The sequence below is a fragment of the Helicoverpa zea genome, chromosome 24 (genome assembly GCF_022581195.2).
Source record: "Helicoverpa zea isolate HzStark_Cry1AcR chromosome 24, ilHelZeax1.1, whole genome shotgun sequence".
In the NCBI taxonomy this organism is placed as follows: Eukaryota; Metazoa; Arthropoda; class Insecta; order Lepidoptera; family Noctuidae; genus Helicoverpa; species Helicoverpa zea.
The window spans coordinates 4127091-4143655 of record NC_061475.1 but is presented as its reverse complement, the minus strand read 5'-3'; the positions used below and the strand labels follow the sequence as shown (position 1 = coordinate 4143655).

The 16565-nt window shown below is 36.7% G+C and overlaps 1 protein-coding gene across 1 annotated transcript; it reads left to right on the top strand.

Annotated features, from left to right (window-relative positions):
• Positions 1–861: 861 nt before the first annotated feature.
• LOC124642418 (structural maintenance of chromosomes protein 4) lies at positions 862–16154 on the top strand. Its single transcript, XM_047180826.1, has 24 exons — positions 862–1293; positions 1951–2142; positions 2601–2777; positions 3133–3237; positions 3593–3780; positions 4181–4321; positions 4805–4973; positions 5359–5471; positions 5842–6054; positions 6829–6951; positions 7234–7351; positions 7727–7929; positions 8489–8673; positions 9109–9238; positions 9856–9997; positions 10435–10563; positions 11452–11609; positions 12181–12319; positions 12693–12872; positions 13498–13680; positions 14097–14226; positions 14813–14930; positions 15246–15429; positions 15887–16154. The coding sequence occupies exons 1-24, from the start codon at positions 1006–1008 to the stop codon at positions 16046–16048; spliced, it is 3870 nt and encodes a 1289-aa protein (XP_047036782.1). The 5' UTR covers positions 862–1005; the 3' UTR covers positions 16049–16154.
• Positions 16155–16565: the final 411 nt, after the last annotated feature.

Here is a 16565-nt window from a genome sequence, read left to right as displayed (position 1 = left end):
TTTTGTCGCTCAGCGACAAACTAGTGAAGCGAGTGCTCGCCGGCAGTGTGAACAGTCAGCGATCAACTATTTGTATATGCATCTCTTTTGTTCACTTGGAAAGTATATCTATTGTACGTTTCTTGAGCGAGGAAATAGCCGATAGTTAGTCGTTTTCTCGTCGTTGGTGGGACAACTGCCTAAAACTGCTATTGCGATCATATTGCGATTCGATTTCTATTCGATTTTGACATTATTAACTCAGAGCACGAACTTATTGGTGGATCTGATGATGATGATGATGTCCTCCTAGCCGATTATCGGCTACGGCGGCTGTTCTCATGTAAGGAGATCAGCCAACTGCGCAGGACATATTATAGTGCACGAGCATTTGCGCAGACACAGGTGCACTCCCTATTCCTTCACTCTCATAGCCCGATGGGACGGCAATCCGACACGACCGGAAAGAGATCAGGCGCAGGACCGACATTTACGTGCTCTCCGATGCACGGGTGAATCAATCACCAACCTCCAGGCTTCGGGCTGCTTTGTGAAAGTCTTCTAAAACCCACAAAGCGATTTCGGCCCGACTCGGGAATCGAACCCGAGACCTCGTGCTCAGCAGCCACACTTGCGACAACTAGACCAACGAGGCAGTTAAATTGGTGGATCTACGAGGTCTGCGAGGTCACATATAGATTTCCTCTTTATTTGTACTCCACCCGTTACTTCCTTCATGTCCTCCCCCCTTATTCTCAACTTGTATTTACTCCCCCATACACTCACGTTTTCCCTCTGTATACTTCCTAATTTCACGATAAACTACACCCAATATCAGTTCTGGCAACATTTCTGTTCGAATTTGACACAAAAATAAGCAACTGTCAATAGTGTCAAAATTAAACCAAATAACGCCGTAAGCAAGCGCGCTTTTAGTTCTAAACCGTTGTTTTGTTTGTTTTCCCTGAATTTTAGGGAAAAAGTGATTTATTTCATAACGATAAACACGTAGTGTTTTCCAATAAGATGCAGAAGACCAAAAAGCGTAGAGGAGAGGAGGAAGCGATGGATATCGAAGAGGAGCCAAATGGCGGGCCCTCGACTTCAGACGAAAATCACTTATTAGAAGGTGATATAGACCATATATCGGACGACGAAGAAGGTGGTATACGTATTGGGGACATCTATATACCGCCTGCGCCGAAACCCGCACTTACTTTTGACACTACAGGCCCAAGGCTTATTATAACACACATAGTCAATGAAAACTTCAAGAGTTACGCGGGTGTTCAGACCTTGGGACCTTTTCATAAGGTAAGGAGAGCATTTAGTATGAAAATTATCTATAATATAGTTTTAACAGTGGTCATATTTGCTATAGAATAAGTATAGCCTTGAAATTGCTTATATCTGCTGTAGAATCCAAACTTACAAACTAATATTATAAATGCGAAAGTAACTCTGTCTGTCTGTCTGTCTGTCTGTCTTTTCTTCACGCCTAAACTACTGAACCGATTTGTGTGAAATTTGGTACAGACATAGTTTGAAACTTGAGAAAGGACATAGGATAGTTTTTATTACAAAAAATAAAAATAAAAAATAAAATTTATTACGGACATACAGTGCCATCTATTGGTCAAATGTCGAGCTGTTCCTATGCTCCGTAGATAGATGGCGTTAATCGCGCAATGGTGTCATTACACACAAATCTGCCGGAAGTCACTATTCCACGCGAACAAAGTCGCGGGCAAAAGCTAGTAAGTTTATAAAGTAGAAAACTTAGCTGCAATTGAGATAACTTCAAAGTACTTATTGCTATTGTTTAAATATGAAGTATAATCAACAACATGAAAAAATATACTTTTCTGGGCAATTCTTTTTACAAATCTTTATTTTTTTAGACTTTTTTTCCCCTATTCCCTCACTTATATATTTTTTTATAATGCTAACTAATAAAAAATATCTTAACAGAGTTTCACAGCAATCATTGGACCGAACGGCAGTGGAAAGAGCAACGTCATAGACTCTATGCTGTTTGTGTTTGGGTACCGAGCTACGAAGATCAGATCTAAGAAGATTTCCGTACTCATCCACTCTTCCAGCAAGTACCCTAATATATCCAGTGCATCTGTTGCGGTTCACTTCTGTCGGATAATTGATGGGGTATGCTTTTTATTTTGTAAATTTTTTTCAGAATACAATTGTGTTAAATGGACTATGTTACCTATCCTGTGACAATCCTACATTAATTAAAGTTTTTGTAATTCTATAGGCATTTAAATTACTTTGTGTACATTTTAATGCTACAAATTGGATTGAAATTCAATCTCCTGAGCCTTTTTCCAACTATGTTGAGGTCGGCTTCCAGTCTAACTGGATACAGCTGAGTACCAGTGTTTAACAAGGAATGACTGCCCTATCTGACAACCTCAACCCAGTCACCCAGGCAAAATACATTATATCGAAATTGTGATAACAGACCAAAATGATGATAACAGTATAATAGTTCAAGTATACAAAGAACATACAAGGACAAAAACACTGCTTATTTTGTTAGAAATCTCTTACAGCAGATAACAATAACAACACAATAACTTCTTTCTTCTTCTTCTTCTTTCTAGGAAGGTGAAGATTACACAATAGTACCAGACAGTGAAATAGTAGTTTCTAGAACAGCCTTCAGAGACAGCTCCTCATATTACACCCTGAATGGAAAGAGGGTGCAGTTCAAAGAGGTTGCTAAGATGTTGAGTTTCCATGGCATTGATTTGACTCACAATCGGTTCTTGATTTTACAGGTAAACTATGTAGCTGATGAATTTTTATGATTTATAAAATATAAATGATATTTAATTTGTGATCGGAAATACATATAAAACTACTTATTTCTTGTTAAAACTTACTTAAAGATTATTTATTATCGAATTCCTAAACTGGCTATCTTGCTCACAGTTCCCATATAAACTACTTCATGTACCCAGATAAAAAGTAGCCTATGGCCTTTCTCAGTACATGGCCTATGAATCACTAACATAATTTTCTAAATCAGACCAGTATTTCCTTTGATTATCACATTCAATCAAAAAATAGCTCTAAATTTAATTACAATAATAAGGGTATTTTTCTATGCTATTTTGTATTGTTGTTTTTTAGGGTGAAGTAGAACAAATTGCAATGATGAAACCAAAAGCAGTGAATGAACATGAAGGAGGCATGTTGGAGTATTTAGAAGATATTATTGGCACATCCAGATATAAGGTAAATGTTTGTTTATTTATGTTTTTCTAAAATGAACCTTAAATTCTTAGCTCCAATCCTTGTGCTCGTAAAGTCACTAGTCTTTCTGCATATATGAAAATTTCTATTTTTAACAAGCTTACTGAATAACAGTGTATTATTTGCAACCTATCTCACCTGGTCCTAGTTTTTGACATCAAAAGTTAAACTTCAGCGAATTACTAATTTTCTTATTATTTTGGTTTATTTATTTATTACATAATGTGAACAGTTACGTATATTGGATAGTATTCAAGTAAATCTTATATATTAGACATATTATTATGCACTTAGCAAAATTATTCATAAACTCAAATCCTAAACTCTTTCTCCACAGGAGCCCATAGACAAACTAGCAATAAAAGTAGAAGAATACACAGAGATGCGCAAAGAGAAACTCAACAGAGTTCGTCTGGTTGAACAAGAGAAGATCAAACTGGAACAGCCAATGAGAGAGGCGGTGGATCTCATGAACTTGACTAACACTACTTTACGGACTAGGAATATGCTGCTGCAAAAGTATATGTAAGTAATATTATTTGTATGTTACTATATATTTTGAAATTCTGCTAGTGGTTTCACCTGTTATCATCTACCGTGTCTCGTGGTAACTATACCACACTACTGGATAGAAGGAACGTTCTTGATAAATGCGGACTATCTAAAACATTTTTTGTTTTTTTCAAATCAGATCAGTAGCTTAATACATACTCTCAAAATGTTTTTAGCGTTCTATTGAAAATGTTATTTTTCTAGCAAATAAATTGAAATCAACGCTTTTACGCGTCAATTTTTGGGCCTAGATAAGGCCGGTTTCCTACCTTGAAAAGAAATACCGAAACAAGCTCAAAGGTCACAGTCTTTAAATCAAGATATAGTGGTACTCTATTATTCCAGACTCTGATTTCTAATATTTTCTTTTCAGCCATGAAACACACAAAATAATAGAAACGAAAGAGCAAGACTTACAAGATTTGAAAGAGAATTTGGCGGCCGTAGATGCAAAACTGAAAAAAATTCAAGATGAGCTACAGGAAAAAACTGGCGTTCTTAAAGCTGGTACTCAGTAAGTATTTTGTTGTATTTTTTTATATTTTTCATAGGGACTAAACAACTTCCAGGTAAGAGTAACTACTTTGCACAATCGGATAAAAAGCCTATATCCTCTCTCAATAAATACGTTATCTAACATTGAAAGAAAGACGTAAATCGGTTCAGCAGTTTCAGCGATCAGAACGTTAAAGCAAATAAACTGAAAACGTTGATATTATAAAGGTAACTGACTCGTTACCTATATCAACTGGCTTCCGGCAGCCGTTTCCCCCGCGTACCTTGGCAATTGCTCCATGCACACAAATAAAAGTATGCTATAGCCATCCTGGATAAATGATTGATCTAACTAAACCATTGAAAACGTTTTTTTAGTGACTAAAGTTAATAGTAAGAAATAAAGTCAATTTAAATCCGGCTAATTGATCGCCTATATTAACTCATGCCCCCTTATCAAGTTACGATTTTGATCAATTCAAACAATTTATTTTCCTTCTAGAAAATACGACGTCCTACAAAAGAAGAAAGAGGAGATAACAGAAAAGCTGCAAGCTTGCAAACGCAAGACCGTGACGACGCAAGCCGATTTAACGCAGAGTAATAAGAAAAAGAAGAATCTAGACCAATTAGTTGAACAGGAGAAAGGAAAGCTTATTGATTTGGAACTTGTGAGTTTTTTTTTTAAGGATATTTTTATACTGCAGCTAAGTTACAGCTGTAGGTATGGGTCAATCAATCAAAATCATAAAGCATTTATTCAATGTAGGCTGAAAAAACAGCACTTTTCTAACGTTAAAATTACATAAGAAAGTCCACAAAAACGCCCACCTTTCACCACTTCCTTGGCGTGATCGGTCATAACCAGTTCCTCCGTATTTCGGAAGTCAGTTACCGGACTTCTTTCGTTGAGAAGGTCAGATAGTGGCTCCATATAAAACACTGGTACTCAGCTCATTTTGAGACTGGAAGCTTACCAACATATTTTAGTAAAAGTCTAGGCAGATAATGATGAACATCAATATAAATAATCAAAAATAACTTTAACTCCAACAGATACCAGAAAAGAACGAGAGAGAAATAGCGGACTGCGAGAACCTCCTTGTCAGACACACAGAGCAGAAAGCTAAAGCTGAAGAAGAATTACAAACGGCTGTCGCTAGTGTCAGGTATGTCTAATTATAAATCAGAAATCACAGGTTTTTCTTAATCCAGAGTAATTTATTATGTTTCAACAAATATTTATGCTGGTTCTTTATTTGTTGAGATCTAAATTCATTTTAAATGCGCCTTTTCGGGCTTACATATAATTTTTGTAAGTACGTATGAGTATAATGAAATCAAACAGCCTTAAAAAATTCTACTACTTATAGTTCAACACCTTTTATATTTATACAGCAATTCTAATCTTATACTCTCAATTAAAGTTCATAATTAAACTTATGGTTTGAGAAGTATACATAATGATAATGTCCCATTAAAGCCAAAGTTATTTTAGTTATTTTGTGTTTCTTACCAAAACTATCTTCCACCTAACAGAACAAAAACCCAAGGTCTACAAGAAACAAAAGACCGTCTCCAATCCAAGCTAATAGGTTTAAAGAAAATAGTAGACGAAGCCAACAATAAGTGCAAGCTAGCTGAGTCTGAACTCAAGATATACTTGAGTACAGAACAGAAGGAAATTGAGAAATTGAAGAACATGAAAGAAGCTTTTGATAAAGCTTCTGCGGCTTTGGATGAGAAGAAACCGTGAGTATATAAAAAATCTAGATATAATACTGTCTTTTATTTTTTAACAGACTTCCCAAAAAGGAGGAATCTTGAAATATCTAAATCTCAATTCGTCGGGATCTTTTTAGTTTGTTATGCCTGTAGCACACCTCCGCTGCGAAACCCAAAGGGCGAAACCGCCATAGTTTCGCTGTGAGTTGTGAGTTGTTGGGCGGCGAAACAATACCGAAATTCCCTGCTCTAACGTACAAAACTGACTATGACGTTGTCTCTTTCTAACATGATTTCGCTCATTTGCTTAGGCGCCGTCTACATCTCCGCCCGTTGTCCGCCAGTTGTCCGCCATAGCGGAGATGTAGAGACGGCGCCTAAGCAAATGAGCGAAATCATGTTAGAAAGAGACAACGTCATAGTCAGTTTTGTACGTTAGAGCAGGGAATTTCGGTATTGTTTCGCCGCCCAACAACTCACAACTCACAGCGAAACTATGGCGGTTTCGCCCTTTGGGTTTCGCAGCGGAGGTGTGCTACAGGCATTAAGTTGTCATTTCTATATGAATGAGAAAAAAAAACAATTTAAACTAACTGATTGTAATTTTCCTAAATTATAAAAATCCCCTTAAATACTAGCAACAGACACGTAAAACTGGTGTAATGCGAAATTATAAACTCAATATGATATAACATACTTTCAATCATTCAAAATATTTAATTTTTATATGTCTGTTGTACAAAAGTAAAAATATTTTCGGTGTGTAGGTATATATTTTATTAAATATGTATATGATTTCAGTTTACAAGACGAGTTGTCGCGAACTGTACCAGAGAACGAAGGTAGGCTGAACGAAATTAACACTAAGCTGCAGAGATTGAAGAAAGAAGAGGGACAGATTATAAGTGAAGTCAGACCATTGAGGTAAGTCATAAACCTATTTATAGCTATTTATTCACCCCCAATAATAATGTTGTAAGATAAATAAATGCACTAGTACATCTCTCCCTGATTGATGTCAATATAGGATCATTTTATACACGTAAGGATTCATTTATTTTTTATTTGATAGTAGTCTTTCCATTATGAACCATCATCGACCCTTTTTTTTAACGTCTTGGGGGTTGGTTTCTTATTGAACCGAATTCGAATGGTTTGATAAACAAATTAACCAATGATAGTAATTAAAATTGTCTTCTTTGTCAGAGCACAATTAGAAGAATCTCGTCAAGCGATGAGCGCGAACACTTCGCGTGACAGAGTGCTCAATGCGCTCATGAATGAAAAGAGACAAGGCAGAATGCCTGGTATATTTGGACGATTGGTAAGTATATAACTTACTTATAACTAGGTTAGACTTTTAGGCAATATCATGTAATATTTTTTGTGACATTTACATCTCAAATCAATTGAAATAAAACTTGCATCTTAGTATTACCTTCTAGGGTAATCTCAAGAACACTAAAATATGTTAGTATAGTATAACAGACACAACTCTGTCCAATCGAATAGACTTTATGGGTTATTTTAAAAACCAATGTCTATGTGTTATTTATTATAAGCTGTACAAACAATAATTACGATTAACTGCACAAATATTATTCGCGCCTTACGCAAATCTGCGCAAAGTTTATTTATGTTTGCGCAAAACTGCGCAAATATTCCTTGTACCATATTTACCAATTTCTTTCCTTCCTAGGGCGATCTCGGCGGCATAGACAATAAATACGACGTCGCAATATCTACATGTTGCGGTGCATTAGATAACATAGTAGTCGATACGGTAGAAACAGCCCAAGCTTGTGTGGAACATTTGAAGCAACACGATATAGGACGCGCTACGTTCATCGCTTTGGATAAGCAGGAGCATTTGAAACAGACTTATGAGAGGAGGCTGCAGTTGTGAGTATTTTTATTGATTTAATATCTAATATCAATATGTGTCAGGATTAAACACCGACTTATAAGCTTTTAGATGATGAATAAACTGTGTTTTAAGATGGATTAAAAACAATCTGTTTTCAATTTTAAATTCAAATTAGTGCTAAGTTTCAAAGTAATTATGGCGTAATTTCAACGATTTCGAACTAAATTAATAATGTTACCGAATTCTCGATTTTTTGCTCTATTTTGCTCTATTTCATTAAGTTAATAGTGTACTCAGTAAGCAATATTATATAAATAGGTACTTTTACCCAAAGTTCTGATTGTCATCATCAAAATAAATGCAGGTTTCAATTTCGTTTTATGATATCTACCTTAGGAGCATCTTATACTAAGTATTTCAGTTTCTAATTTCTTTGCACGAAGCCTCATATACTATTTCCTACCATTTTTTTTTGATGAAAACACATCATCATCATCATCATCAGCCTATCGCAGTCCACTGCTGGACATAGGCCTCTCCAAGTGCACGCCACTGAGATCGATTTTCGGCACACATATTTAATCTTAATTGCAGCCCAGAAAATGCCCCCCGTCTCTTCGACCTAGTAAACGTGAAGGACCAGCGAGTTCTCCCGGCGTTCTACTACGCGTTACGCGACACACTGGTCGCCAACGACCTGGAGCAAGCGTCCCGCATCGCGTACGGACACACGCGGTACAGGGTCGTCACGCTCAAGGGAGATGTCATTGAGATCGCCGGTAAGAATAACGCTTTAGATGTCTTGGACACGGTTGATGGTCTGAAAGAATATATGGCTTGAAAGACTGTTACTTGTGACGTGATAGCAGATAGCAGAGTATGGAAGTTGAAGACATGCTTAACCGTCCACAAACAAAATTGGGATAAGGGTATAATATCTACTGCGTGGCAATCAGCTGTTTTTAGACTCGTCAAGTTATTTCGGTAGGTAGTTGCAATTTGGGATAGGCCTTGGGTTTTATTGCAAAATTAATTTATGTAATTTGGTTTAAAGGTAAAGGTTTGAAGCTTTTGTTATTGAAAGAGGAATTGATAATGGGAGAAAATGAGAATTACAATGCATAGCGTGATTCCGTAACAAAGATCTGATAAAACGTCATGAACCTTATTTATTTTGTGTTCACAGATTTCAATGGCAACTTTAATATTTTCAGGTACAATGTCCGGTGGTGGTAAGACCACTATGCGAGGCCGTATGTCCAGCTCAGTACAACAGGACACCAGTGAACAAGACCCAAGGGTCATGCAAGCTAATGAGGAGAAACTTGCGAGGTTGGAACGAAGGTGAGTGAATTTAATTTTAAACATGCTGTACTACTGTTAAAGGATTGTGTAATAATGAAATCCTTACTAATATTATCAATGCAAAAGTAACTATGTCTGTCTGTTACGCTTTCACGTCTAAACCACTGAACTCATTTTAATGAAATTTGGTACAGAGATAGAGTTGACCTTGAGAAAGAACATAGGATTTTTATCCCGGACTTTTGAAGAATTCTCTTGGAAACGCGATATAACCGAAATCTAGGCGGGCGAAGCCGCGGGCGGAAGCTAGTAGTAAATAAAGAGGTTTTGAGGTTTCACTCGAACATAGCTTACGAATTTTGTTTTTGTCTGAAGATGTTTTTGCTCAAATGGTTAACCTTATAGTGACACAAAGGACATGTCAAAAAGCGACGCGACTAGATGTATTCTAGAAAGAGATATTACTATGTTCAGTATTTTTGCATGATATTTTAAAGCAATGTTGGTATGTCTGATACAAATCTCAATTCGATTATTTTTCAACATTTTTTTGTTTGGTCATTTGAAGTCACGCCGAAGGCTATAAAAAACAAATATTCGTTAAAAAAACTAATTTCAACTACCCCTAACTAAATATTATTACAATAACTTTCCAGGTTAGTAGAGATCCGTAACGAGCAATCGGAGCTAGAAGAGACATTGTCATCGTTACAGCGTACAGTGCGCGAAGGGAAAACTACGCTCAACAAACTGAATATAGAACTCAAGAGTTTGATCGAACAAGTGCCCGTTATGAAGGTAACTATTACTACGGCGTGTTTATCTATATTTATACGTATTATAATTAGGAAGACTGTAGTCCCAGGAACTAAAAGTTAGATTTGGAAAAATATTTCGGTGGTGAATAAAGAAATATTTATCGAGAGAGGCTATAGGCTAGCTTTATCTGGGTGCCCGAATCAGTTCCCACGGGACGCGAATGACACCGCTGGCGGAAGCTAGTAATAACCTTATTTTTTATACGAATCATATGCCAACTATCACCGTGAACAGTTTTTGACATAGTATATGATTCGGATTTCTGATATGGTAATTTTATCTGGGAGCAGAAACAAGCAAAGTTTAATAATATAATTGAATATTGTGTATTTGTATGTAGTTGATATTTCATCCCATTATTCACCTGGTACATTATTATTATGTACATTTAACTTAAAATAATGAATACTCAACAGAATCAAATAAAGCAGCAAGAAGCTAAAGTGGCGTCTAGTAGAGTGGACCCGCAACAGAAAGCTAACTTAGAAGCTACTGTCGGGGCTGCCACTGAGAAACTTAACAAGGCTAAAGAAGATGCTGGTGAAGTAAGTACAATCTCTACTTGTTTATTTTAGGCCTCCCCTACTCGCGATCCTCGGGCGTGTGAGTAGCGCGGGCGCCGCGCGTGCGTCGCGAGCGCGCTGCGTGAGCGTCGCGTTTTGCTGCCTAATGTAGGGGAGGCCTTAGATACAACATATAAATTATAAGTCATCATCCTCCGAACCTTTTTCCCAATCATGTTGGGGTCGGCTTCCAGTCTAACCGGATTCAACTGAGTACCAGTGCTTTACAAGAAGCGACTGCCTATCTGACCTCCTCAACCCAGTTACCCGGGCAACCCAATACCCCTTGGTTAGACTGGTGACAGACTTACTGGCTTCTGACTACCCGTAACGACTGCCAAGGATATACAATGCCAGCCGGGACCTACAGCTTAACGTGCCATCCGAAACACAGTCAATGGTGTCTAAGATATACTTAGAAAAGACATACAAACTTAGAAAAGTTGCATTGGTACTTGCCTGACCTGGGATCGAACCCGCACCCTCATACTTGAGAGGTTGGTCCTTTACCCACTAGGCCACCACGACTTCTAAGTGTGTTCTAAGTGTGTGTGTGTGTGTGATATAAATTCTAAGTGTGAATCATAATAAATAATTGGTCAAAATCAATATTGCACAAATACATAGAGAAATACATTGTTGAACTCAACTGTTTATTAGAATAAGCTCATATTGTAATCAGGTTAATATAAAAATGACGATCCATTTTGAAATCTTGTATATAGTCTCGTATTTTTGATTCGTATATCTGATACCTCGTTAATAAATCACTTTTTGGTTTACATTTCATACCAACTTTTCCAAATATTATTTAAGTAGCATACCCAGTAATTTAAAGAAAATTATTTATTTAATAATTACTATTAACAGGTAGAAGAGCAAGTTCAAGAGGTCGACAATCAAATATCGGCGGTCGCAGGCGGAAAAGTGAAAGATTTACAGAAAACTGTCAATGAGCTTATCAAGAAAATAGACAAAATTAACTCTGAGATCACTAAGCTTAAGGTCGCTATTAATACTAGCAAAAGGTTCGTATTTTTTTCACATTGCAAGTTGAATACTCTTATATAATTGTTTATGAAAAAAAAATATAATTGAAATAGCACTAGAAAAACTTGCTTTTATAAATGCACGTAAAGACCAAAAAAAGTTCCAGTTCATATCTTCCGGCTTCATTATCAGCAGATAGCTTTTATTAGGTCAACCTGTATGTAAATAATTTTGTAATTGAATTTAAGGTAACTAATTTAACCATCTTCCAAGGATCGCAGCGTCAAAAAAAATGTCAGCTGTATGTAGTTCTGATGACAATACAATAATGTGGTGTCATCAATCGGATCTGATGATGGAGCTGGAATTATATGAACTAGAACTTTTCATGATGGAATGTCCTATCAAAACTGTGTTTGGATTTGTTAGAAAATTCTTGTAATCAACTTTGACCACGATTAGTATGTATTTATAAAAACGTGTTTTGTGAGTGTTTTTCAACCATTAATTTATTTTCAATACCATTCCACTGAACAACACTCATTTGAATATCATTCATATAAAGTCCCACTGTTTTGTCGGCATTTAATCTCTTTCTCTTTGAAATAGAAATGCGAAGAAATCGAAAGACAAAATCCAGCAAATGGAAGCAGACTTAAAAGAGACTGAAAAGAATTTGGAAACGCTGAACAACCAGAAGAAACAACTCACCTTGGAGAGCTCACAGCTGCAGAAGGATTTAGAAGAAGTAAGTCGTGCTATTCTGTATATAAGACATTTAATTAAATTACTCAAGGAAGAAATAAATAAAAAACTGCCTTAACCACGTATTGAATACACAAATTACACCTTACGGCTTAGTTATGTGTTTTAACATTGAATGAATATGACAAGAACGGCTGAACCGATTAGGCTGAAAATTGGTGGAGAGGTAGCCAAGACCCTGCGGAAGGACACAGGATGGGACTGACTTCTTATCCCTAGACTATGTAAGCAGGTGGAACCACAGGGAAGGTCCAGAGGGACCTCTGCGTGGATTCCCTAAGGATTAAACCCAGTTCAAAACGTGCTATGAAGTATATTAACTTAACGCTAAAAACATTTTTTGTTTCGCTTTTCAGGTAGACGAGCAAATAAGCGAAGGTACAGATGAATTTTCGGAGCTAAAACAAGAAATTCAGAAGCTACAAAGTAAAGAGAACAAAGTTAAGGCTGAGCGCTTAGAGTCTAACAATTTAGTTACCAAAATGGAAAAGACCATTCATGACTGTCAGGGTAAAACCCCTATGTGGGAAAAGGAGGTAATATTATTTTAACATGATGACTTGGTGATGGTGATTATTTTAATTTTAGTTAACGCGAGCTGCGCGCGAGCGGCGCAGAAGCGGCCATCGAACAAAAATGCACGCGCGCAGCTCGCGGGCAGCTCGCGGGCAGCTCGCGAGCTGCACATTCGCCAGATGTGGACGCACCCTTATATGCTGATAATATAATAAAACTATTAAATCTAGACTAATATAGTTACCAGCACGGATATTGAGCTCTCGGCGGAAGAGTGGGGATCGCTTTGCGCACTGTACACATAAAGCAATAATCCAATAAATCGCTTCTGCGCAGGTGAAGGTCAGAGCTCAATATCCGTGCCGATAACTATACATACTTACAATATTATAAAATTCAAGAGATCGTTTGCCATGCTAATCTCAGGAACTAGTCTGATTTCCTTTATCAGATACGCCTCTTTATTACGGCACCTATAAGGCTACTATTATGTAGTAATAGCATGGGACGCAGGTGAAACTACCAGTGAATTATAAAAGAACATCTTTGTAGCTTGGTATAAAATGGTATTGGATACAAATTATAGCACAACATGTTTAGCTATGAAAAGAATAAATAAAATTTCCAAAACATTTTTCCCCACAGTTAAAATCCTTAAAGCTCGAAGACCCAGGCATAGAAGGTATACCAGGCATTGAACCGATAGTTCCTCTGAAACGCCACACTCCTGAGGAGTTGGAAGACGCTGAGGTGGAAGAGTTGAGAAATAGGCTGACTGCGCAGAAGAACAGGATCGGGGATAAGAAGCCTAATTTACAGGCTATACAGGTAATAAAGTAAATAAGCGCTCCTCTATAAAATAAGAAAAAACTAACTTTGGTTTGCGAACAGGGGCCATATTTGTTTCCATATTTTTAAAACAACAACTGGTGGTGGTGGTATTTAATGTTATTTGATAACCCAGTGAGTTTTTTAATGAAAAATATAGTATTTCTGATTACTTTTAAAATGTAAGAACTTTCAGAGTTAAACATTACTTTAACAAGACATTAAAAAATACTATGAAGCATAATGTTACGCTAATCATTAGATCACGCTTTTTATCTAATGGTAATTTCGGTAAAGCCTTCAAAAAACCATTTTATTCATGAATTTCCCGCTAACAATCGAAGAAATGCTTCGTTTCATCAAAATAAACAAAACTTTTCGATTTGCTGCGGGGCTAATTTTTTTTTTTCTTTCAGGATTACAAAGCTAAAGAAGAACTGTATCTACGCAGAGCGGCAGAATTAGACGAGATAACGACGAGACGAAATGAAATGCGAGCGCTTTACGATGAACTCAGAAAGAAGAGGACTACCGATTTCTTGCGTGGTATGTTTCAAATTAATTATGAACAAAATAATTATACGTATGTACCTACCTCTAAAAATAAATCCTTATATCCCTTGGTCACGCCATCATGTATGAACGGCTGGACCAATTAGGCTGAAAATTAGATAGGTAGCTTAGACCCGGCAGAAGGACATGGGATTTTTTGTTACCATCCGGCTAGGGGAAGCAGTTATCTCCGGACGCGGGTCCCGCGGGCGGAAGCTAATCATTTAATAAGTATGTTATACGCTGCATTGAATTTCCTGTAGTGGCCTCTTATGCCCTTTCAAAGATATTGTTAACTGTATCAATATAATGATTGTTTGACCTCAAACTCCTAGTTTAAATTGTTTGTTTGTCTGTAAATCTCAGGCAGTTCAGCATTGAACAACTGTTTTTCTTAAAACAACACTTTGAAAATTGAATGTGAAAATTCATAGCGAACAGTTGTTTTAAACTAACGATAAACGTTCTTGAGTTGGCAGTGAACTTGGGCCTTAGAAAATTAAACCAATCAGAGATGCCATGTAATAAGACAGAGACGGTATATATGTAAGTCATTGATTAATTGTATGTATTGTTACAGGGTTCAACACAATCACGGCGAAATTAAAGGAAATGTATCAAATGATCACATTGGGAGGTGACGCCGAATTAGAACTAGTTGATTCCTTAGATCCTTTCACAGAGGGTATTGTTTTCAGGTAATTTTATACTTCACAAATGATCAAAAAAGCTTCGCTATAAATTTATCCCTTTTCTTTGGTTGTTATAACCTCGTTGTGCTCATATTTTTAACTGACTTCAAAAAAGGAGGAAATTGGCAATTCGATCTTATTAAACAATTTAATTCGCAATTCCCGCAATGCAGTACCTATTCCTACTGCAATGATTTGCCTTCATATGCCATGCCTTGTATAAAAAAGCTTTATGACATAAAAGTTATGTTTCATGACATCATAGAAGCTATTTTTAAAATAACACAAACCATATATTTCAATATACCATTTCTTCCCCAGTGTCCGTCCCCCAAATAAATCTTGGAAGAACATATCAAACCTCTCTGGCGGTGAGAAGACACTATCATCCTTAGCTCTCGTATTCGCGTTACATTACTACAAACCTACACCGCTATACGTTATGGATGAAATCGACGCGGCTTTGGACTTCAAAAACGTGTCTATTGTCGCTAATTATATTAAGGTAGTAAAACTCACCTTAATCATTGTCATCTTCCTGCCGTTAAAATAGCTGAAATATGAATTATAAATTGGTTAAGTTTTAATTAAAAGAAACATCTGCTTAGCCTTTTTCTCAAACTGTGTTGGGGTTGGCTTCTAGTCTAACTGGATGCAACTTACTTTTCTCAACTATGTCAAGATCGGCCTCCCATCTAATTGTAGTCAGCTGAAATCCAGTTTTACAAGGAGCGACTGATTACCCCATACACTTTAGTAAGACTGGTCATCAGACTTTCTGGTTTCTGACTACCCGTAACGACGACCAAAGATATTCTAAATACAGCCGAACGAGACCCACCAATTTAACGTGCCTTCCTAAACACGTGAAAACATCCTTCATAAAATCTTAAGTTTTATTAAGAACAAACATTTTACTGTTTCATATCATACTAAAATATACCTACCTTTTCTATTTACAGGAACGCACCAAAAACGCCCAGTTCATTATAATCTCACTTCGATACAACATGTTTGAAGTATCCAACCGTCTCGTCGGCATTTACAAGACCGAAGATTGTACCAAATCTGTTACTATTGAGAACAAGATTCCTGATCCATTGCCAAATGATATTGCAGTTTAATCGTATAAGAATAAGGTTCATTTTAATTTCTATGGAATATGTGATTAATGGTAGGGTAGATCTGTATAGAATATGGTGACTAATAAATAGGATAAATAATTGCAAATGTGTGTTTTTCTTCTTCGTTCTTAATTTGTGTGAAAAATGGTGTTACACGTGGTTGGCAAAAATTTACATGGCCATTATAAAAATGTTTTATGAACACTGTCGTTAGAGCAATCTACGGCTGAGCCGTGTGTTGCAATATATCTGCAATAGGATAGTTGATCTGTCGGAACAATATCGGCCAAATATCGAAAATGTTTGGCAAATACGTACCGACCACTTCGGGGGAAAAAGATATCCTGCGCTAACATGGTCTAATTTTTATCCGGTTTGAGGTTGTAGTTGTTTGAAGTAAAATAAAACACAAAACCAACATTATAAGGAAAGATAGAGGAGATGCCATAAAGAAGGTCACGGTACCAGGGGTCATGGGCACGAAGAAATAATACGATGCCATAATGCAGGTATGTCA

Excerpts from the sequence above, each read along its gene's own strand:
- LOC124642418 (XM_047180826.1), top strand. The coding sequence starts at position 1,006 with ATGCAGAAGACCAAAAAGCGTAGAGGAGAGGAGGAAGCGATGGATATC. Across the intron at positions 5,472-5,841 it reads ACGGCTGTCGCTAGTGTCAG|AACAAAAACCCAAGGTCTAC; the intron begins GTATGTCTAATT and ends TCCACCTAACAG. Across the intron at positions 12,873-13,497 it reads CCCCTATGTGGGAAAAGGAG|TTAAAATCCTTAAAGCTCGA; the intron begins GTAATATTATTT and ends TTTTCCCCACAG.